Source organism: Telopea speciosissima, chromosome 5 (genome assembly GCF_018873765.1).
Source record: "Telopea speciosissima isolate NSW1024214 ecotype Mountain lineage chromosome 5, Tspe_v1, whole genome shotgun sequence".
Classification (NCBI taxonomy): Eukaryota; Viridiplantae; Streptophyta; class Magnoliopsida; order Proteales; family Proteaceae; genus Telopea; species Telopea speciosissima.
Genome location: NC_057920.1, coordinates 9,634,444 through 9,642,165, shown reverse-complemented (window position 1 = coordinate 9,642,165; position 7,722 = coordinate 9,634,444). Strand labels below are relative to the sequence as shown.

The 7,722-nt window shown below is 39.1% G+C and overlaps 1 protein-coding gene across 1 annotated transcript; it reads left to right on the top strand.

Annotated features, from left to right (window-relative positions):
* The first annotated feature begins 6,330 nt into the window (after window positions 1-6,330).
* LOC122660931 (peroxisomal membrane protein 11A-like) lies at window positions 6,331-7,312 on the top strand. The gene has a single exon (XM_043856189.1). It carries the CDS (start codon window positions 6,431-6,433, stop codon window positions 7,196-7,198), a length of 768 nt encoding a protein of 255 aa, XP_043712124.1. The 5' UTR covers window positions 6,331-6,430; the 3' UTR covers window positions 7,199-7,312.
* Window positions 7,313-7,722: the final 410 nt, after the last annotated feature.

The following is a 7,722-nucleotide window of genomic DNA, read 5'->3' as shown; positions in this document are numbered from 1 at the left end:
TCTTTTCTTGACAGCCAAATATAGCTTGATGGATAATTAAATAATGTTATCCAATGAATTGGATTAACCATGTCACCATCTACATGTGCTGTCTTTCTTTTCATTTTCATGTTCTTGTTCTTATTCTTGTTTTTGCTTAGTTTTAACGAGAGGAATAAAGGCTCGCAAAATAAACCTTCTGGCCATATAAATGTAGTACTTCTTACGTGTCATTGTAATAACTATTACATTTGTTATTGTAAAATTACTTATACCATTTTAACTCTTTGATAATTTCAAACACCTCCCTTGCTACTTCTTTTTTTTTTGGGGGGGGGAGGGAGAAAAGGGTTTCAAGGTTCAAAATCCAGGTATCAGACTCGAGATTGGTCATGACCAATACCGATCTAGATTGGTTAAACTTGGCTTGGATCGGTTAAAATTGACCAAAATCTTGGTTTTTCAGGATTGGGCTTGAATCGGTCAAAAATATTAAAAATTGGAACTGAAATATCAATCAAAAACCCCAAAAAATGGCAAGTAATCAGATCGGATCGACCGATCCAATAATATTTTATGAGAAAGGTTTTCAAAAACAATTGAAAATTATTTTATACAATTTTGATGTGAAATTGATTTACCCTCATTTGGAAAAAAAAAAAAAAAAGGAGATAAGGGCAAGACTAAAATGATCATTGGTGAGGTTGTGAAGAATGACATGCGTAGTTTGGGTTTTGTGCCAAGTATGACCTTCGATAGAGCCTATTAGAAAACAATGATCTATGTTATCGACACCAAGTAACTGAGAATTTCCTAATTTTATGGATTATCCTTTTGCCTTTTACTTTCATTTTTCATTTTCCATCACTCCCTTTTCTAATCCTTTTTTTTTTTTAATCTTTTTTTTTGTGTAGCCGACCCTATTAAGTTAGGATAAGACTGAGTTGTTGTTGTTAGGAAAAAAACAAAAGTATGTTATCTAAATATAAGAAGGGTTCCTTGGTCAGGGGCATACACTATTAGGGGCAAAATAAGAAGAAAAACAAAAACGAAAGGCAGTATCGACAATTCTTCATGTAGGGGGTAGAGATTTTTCCATTTGAAGGGTCTTATCCTCCAAAACAATAAATCCCTTAACTGGTCAAAATGGACCAAAAAACTTTGTTCCATCTTAATAAGGCAAAAAAGGTTAATTAGAACTTCTTATAGTACCACTTTGGCTACAATAAGATTTTCTTTGATTAAAATATAGTTATCCTATTATTATATTTGACATAAATTACCAATGATGAAGAAAATACATCTTAAACCATAACTTCTCACATTTGGATTGGGCCGAGAAAGAATAGTTTAGACTTTGTACAAAGCGTGTGAGTTAATGATGATAAACTCACATGTCTATTAGTCCAATCATAGCGTCACATCATAATGGATGTGTTGTACAAGAATTTATGCCGGAGAAATCCTTTACTGTAAACATCCCTCTTAAACTAATAAAGAAAATTGAAAAAAATTGAGAATGAAAGAGAGAAGACAGTGAGAAGACGCTGGAATAATATTTTCTCTTTATTGATCATTGAATACAACCTAATGCCCTCCTCTCACATGAGGGGCTAGCCCTGAATTTATACAGAGGGGTCAGATCTAAAGTAACCCATTCTCCATTAGTAATGGTCTTCTTTAGCAGCATGGTTTTTTGGTGCTCCCATTCTTGATGTGGTCCTTTTTGTACCTCCGAAATTCTCAGTCCACGTGGGATTTTCCATGGGTGGTTATCTAACTGCCATGATGGGAATTAGTTTTATAACTGTAGAGCACGTGGGATTTTCCAAGCATGCGCCTAAATTGCATTTCTTTGTAAGTCCACATGTACGATTATGATTTGAAGTAGAAATTATGGTGTATCAGGATGAATATATTATCTATCCATCTGGTCTATGAAAAAATCTTTCTATTCCTTACCAATGAAATATTGTTGTTTAAAATCATGACAAAAGATTTTCATTTATGGGAAAAGAACAGCATGATGTGTGGATCCCTTTTCACACCCAGACACAAAAGTGAAGGAGGGCCCACACCCTCTCTCTATTCTCCAAACCCCCTATTTACAATTCGTAATTCAGGCTTTCCATACACCTGAATTAGCATTCAGGAGTTGTGGGAAACCCTGTCCCTACATTTATTTATCATTTTTTATTCTAAGGATTAGATAAAGAAGAGGGGTAGGTGATGAGCAAGAAAGGTTTTTGCTTCTTCCTATGACATGAGCCATGCCTCAATGTTAAGCTAGATTTTGGGAGGAAGACTCTTGCCTTCTCTCTTTTAGTTATTGTCGTTAAAAATTTTGTCCCTAAACTTAGTCTATTGATTCAACCATATTGAGTGTAATTACAAATAGGGAAAAAGAAGGCTATCAGGCTACATGGTGCCTACGCTCTAACACAAGAAGTGTGAAATGGCTGCCACATCCTCGTGAAGTGAAATCCCACCATGTTGGATTCCCTAGCGTGTGCTCTCAGTGGCCCGTGCAGCATGGCAGCATCCCACTCCCTTACAAAATTTTAAGACGTTTGATGTACATATGCAAAAGAATAAGGGTAGGTGGTGGCATAACGAATGTACTGCCAACTTATTCTCACATCCTTTATTTACAACCATAAATATAGTGTGAAGTTAATATGAACCATCGATTTGTTTTCCACTCAATCACCGGTTTTCAACTTTTTATGGTGAGAGTTGGGATCCCGTTCTTGTACGAGAATCTACGAGAACACCTCATATGCATACAGATGGAATCCACTTCATGTGGGTCCCACAAAGTGGATTCCATCTGTACGCCTGTGAGGCATTCTAACGGGATTCCAACTCGAGAGTTTCATTGCTATGTTGGTTCCCCCCCCCCCACTCTCTCTCTCTCTCTCATCCTTCGCTCGGATACCCAAGCACCCCTTCAGCCCCTCCACTTTGTCTCCCCCATCCACACAACACCCGGATGAGACTTCTCTACTTCCGCCTCGGGCAGTACTTTCATGCGCCCCACATACAAGGCAGGTGGAATGTACCGCCTTACCCCTGCCCGAGCGCCTTGCCCGAACGGGGGTAAGGCGGTACTTTCCACCCACCTTGTGTGTGTGGGCGCACAGAAGTACCGGGCAGGCGAAAGTAGAGGAGTCGGATCCCACAACACCCTCTCCTCACAACCTATTGTGCCCCCTCTCTGTCCCATGCCATCCCCACTCCATCTTTGCCCTCCCCTATGCCAATGAGTCCTCCATTCCATGCTTTGTTTTCCAGTCAACTACTCACTCTCATCTCACCGCACACAGAAACACAATGACAAACGGGGTGTTCCAATTAGTGTATGATTATTGTCTTCTTTTTTCTTGTTCGATTTGTGTTTCTATTGAAGTTTCTCTGATCTGAACCCGCAATCAAATCAATTAAATTGAGAAGTTGTATTTGTGGATATCACCTAACCTTACAGGTACAATTTTGTCACACTATATCTACTTTGCTTTACGTATCCAGTTTGGGTTTTGTTGGATATATGTGTCCATCAAACCCCATGCCATCCCTACCCCATCTTTGTCCTCCCCTATGCCAATGAGCCCTCCATTGCATGCTTTGTTTTCCAGTGCAAAAGTACTCAACTACTCACTCTCATCTCACCACACAGAAATATAGTGACTAATGGGATGTTCAGGGTGTTCCAAATAGTGTGTGATTATTGTCTTCTTTTTTCTTGTTCGATTTGTGTTTCTGTTGAAGTTTCTCTAATTTGAACACACAGTCAAATCAATTAATATGAGAAGTTGTATTTGTGGATATCACCTAACCTTACAAGTACAATTTTTTCATATTATATCTACTTTGCTTTACGTATCCAAATTGGGTTTTGTTGGATATATGTGTCCATCAAACCCCATGCCATCCCTACCCCCGTCTTTGTCCTCCCCTGTGCCAATGAGCCCTCCATTCCATGTTTTGTTTTCCAGTGCAGGAAAATACTCAACTACTTACTCTCATCAGAAACACAGTGACTAAGTGACTAACAGGGTGTTCCAAATAGTTTGCGATTGTTATCTTCTTTTTTCTTGTTCGATTTGTGTTTTTGTTGCAGTTTCTCTAATCTGAACCTGCAGTCAAATCAACTAATTTGAGAAGTTGTATTTGTGCATATCACCTAACCTTACATGTACAATTTTGTCACACTATATCTACTTTGCTTTACGTATCCAGTTTGGATTTTGTTGGATATATCTGTCCATCAAAACCTAATTAAGTGTATTAATTTACATTGTCATTGTTGTGTGGTGTGATGTGATGTGATGTCCTAAGGTTACACCTAGTGTTTACAATTAGGGACAATATTGGACATACTTCATATGGTTGTCATATTTTATATTTATCAGAATGTGATTCAAGAATATAGATGTGAGCATTTATATTGATGATCGTCAATTGTTTATGCAACAAGACTTTATGATAGTTGCTTTTTGTCCACATACTTGAGAGCTCCCTATCACTGCACGTATACTTTGTGCATCTTGGTGTGCTAATGGTTAATGCCTACACTGACTATATATCGACAGTCCAGATTCATTATGTGTATCTGTGAGCAAAGGAGATACTCAAGATGAAATTCACTTCCCGAAATGGGAGAATATCTTGATAGAATTTCTAAACAATAATTGGACAAAATCCGAGCTCGATAATAGTTTTGTAAATTATTTACAAACATATTTAAATATTATATTTGGATATTATTTTATAAATGTTTATGCCCAATCAATGGTAGGATTCTCTATACTAGCTATTTCAACAGATTAGGGTTTTCGATGATTCTATTTTTCATACTCAAAAAATCCATTATGCGATGTTGTTAAAGTTGAGAGACTTAAATGTAATATTTTCTATCACTCAAGGGTTTACATGTTATTTCCAACTGTTGTTGTGCTTATTGTTAATTACTTTAATTGTTGTGGGAAAAAATGATTTTATAAAAGGTCTGGCAAACTTTGTTTTTGTTGTTTCTTCCTCCTGTTCATGGAATACTTCTAGAACAGTTTTACCAAATAATGTTTCTGTTCCACTATAAGGTTCTCACAGCACAGAATAGGAAAAAAACACTTCTATGAAAAGAACATTATCAACTCCATTGCGTTTATCTCCTTCACCGATACAAAGTAGCCAATTCAAGTGCAGCAATCCTTTGAAGAACCTGTACTTGTGGGTTGAAGGAAACCATAAACCCCATTGTATGTATTTGATCAAACCTGTATTACACGTTCCACAATGCGAATATGCAAAATTTTTGTCAGATATTTTCCACCGCCTAACATTTTTTTTCTCAAGTCCTTTGCACCTAAAACACTAGGTCTAATGATCTTTAGGGAGGATGAAGCTGGAAAGAGAGGAGACTTCCTTTTGTTTTATCTCCATGGGGGCTTGCCGGAGCACTTGAATCAAGGCACAGTGTCTATTTGTCGCAAGTACTTATGAACCTTCATTGCTTTTTTTTTTAACTACTTGCAACAGTATTTGCAGTTTGAAATGTGGATGTTTGTCATTTTAATGCACTGATAGCCGCTCAATCCCAGGCCGTAGACGAGCCCTCTTAGATCAGGATCGTTTGCAGGAAGTAGGGCACGTTCAGAGCATTGCCAGCCGTTAGGCTGTGCCATATACATCCCTAGACGTGCATCGAGATGTGTGCGGCACAACTCAATTGTTGGATACTTCCCGGTAGCACCTTGGATGCACGCTTCCCTAGAGACAAACTAATTCCCGAGCCAAATCCCGATTAGGGTAAAAACAAGTAAATCAGCCATTTTCAACGAAAATGGACGACATGCATCAGGTTGGCCCCACATTTCTTAGGAATTAATTTTTTATTAAAAAATATGGTATAGGTCAATTCTCCCATGTGTCTATCTCTCTCAGCCTCTAAACAAGGGGACATATGTGTTTTTTCACAAGTGGAGGAGATATAGACCTATAGAACTACTGGCGTAGGCCACACTCCCACTCAAAGTTCTTCTTCCCAATGTGCCGTCCCTGCCGTGGGCAGTGGCTACTCATGGGTCTAATTGGCTTTTAGGCCCCCCAAGTCCCTGTCACGCGAGTCATGGCTCGCACTCCACTGCAAATAGAAACTCCCCGTCAGTATCTCTGTCTCTCACACATCACAATAGTAAGACTTAACGAGTTATTTGTTGAGTGTAGCAACTACCCTCGCTACAATGACGACGAAAACTGTGACGTGACAGTAACAACAACAGCGTCAGCGAGCCAAAGTTTCATAGACTGAATCTTTTCGTATTTACGCAAAACACCCCCGGAATGTTCAGACTTCAGAGGGTAGTTCTCTCATCGTTCATCTTAATGGCTCCATCCAAATCCCGTATCACAAGGCAGTAATCTCCACAAATCTCTTCTCAGTAAAACCTCAATGGAATCAAAAGCTCCTTCTTTACAAAACCCTAATACTGATGCTACGAAAACAACGAAAGAGAGGGATTTCCTGAATCATCTCGAAGTCTACCTCGCCAAGAGAGATGGAGTCGATAAACTCCTCAAGATCTGCCGATATACTTCCAAGATCGTCCTTGCTTCATCAGTCCTCCCTGAAACACTCCCTCTGCATCGTCGTCTCAAAAGCTTCGAATCGAGCGTTGGCGTTAGTCGTAAGGCCTTTCGATTAGGTAAATTCGTTCAGGATTTGAACGCTTTGAGGAACGCCAGTGTCGATTCCGACCAAGAGTTATTCCTTACCGTACTCGCTTATGGCGGCGAGGGTCTGTATTACTTCGTCGAGCAGATCGTTTGGTTGGCCAAAGCTGGTCTCATCGACAGTAAGCACTCGTCAAGTCTACAGAAAATTAGCGCTTGGGCGGAGTTTATAGGGTATTTCGGTAGTATTGCCTTGAAAATTGGAGATTTGAAGAAGATTGCTGAGGAGGAAGCTCGGGTGAAGTCAAGGATTGAGATTGCGATGTTGAGGGGTGATGGGTACAACAAGGAAGCCTTGGAGATCCGTAAATTGGAGCTTAAGAGATTGATGAAGAAGCTCTCGATTGTTCAAGATTTCGCTGATGGATTGATGGCTTTTGCTGATATACGGGACGGAAAAGGGTTGATTTCGAGTCCACTTCTCTTAGCATCTGCAGGGCTTCTCTCAGCTCTCATTAGTACTCATAAGAATTGGTTGTCTTGTTAAACTGGGTCTCAATTTGCCGCTTGAGACACAATCATGACTGGTAATTCGTTATTTTTGTTTTCTATTTTCAATCTCACCATTTGTTAGTGAGTTGGAAAGAGTGAAAACAATTCAACATTTCAAAAGAGAGAGTGAGAACTGTAGAATGGTTCTACTGCCTTTGTATTTCTTTCTTATAATAAAAGAACTCTCTCGGGAACTGGCTTCTTCTTCTTGGTTCTACCTCTATTAAAATTTGGCATGTCATTGAAGGTTGTCTTCGTCTTTCATGCATGGGTTTTTAAATTCCAACCTCGCATTCACCTTCAGTCCTTCACCTTCAATCATGGCCTTACACGAGCACGTAAGAAACAAGGGTTTTTAGAATCAATATCAAAGCAAAACCAGCAAATTTCACTTTGTAACATATTATTAGGCAATCGGATCCTCTGTTCATATCAAGTACTGTACGTGTAATATGTAACGGAAGAGTGAGAAAATTGCATTCCAGAGGTGGGTTTGTAATCACAGTCGGCAATCACGAT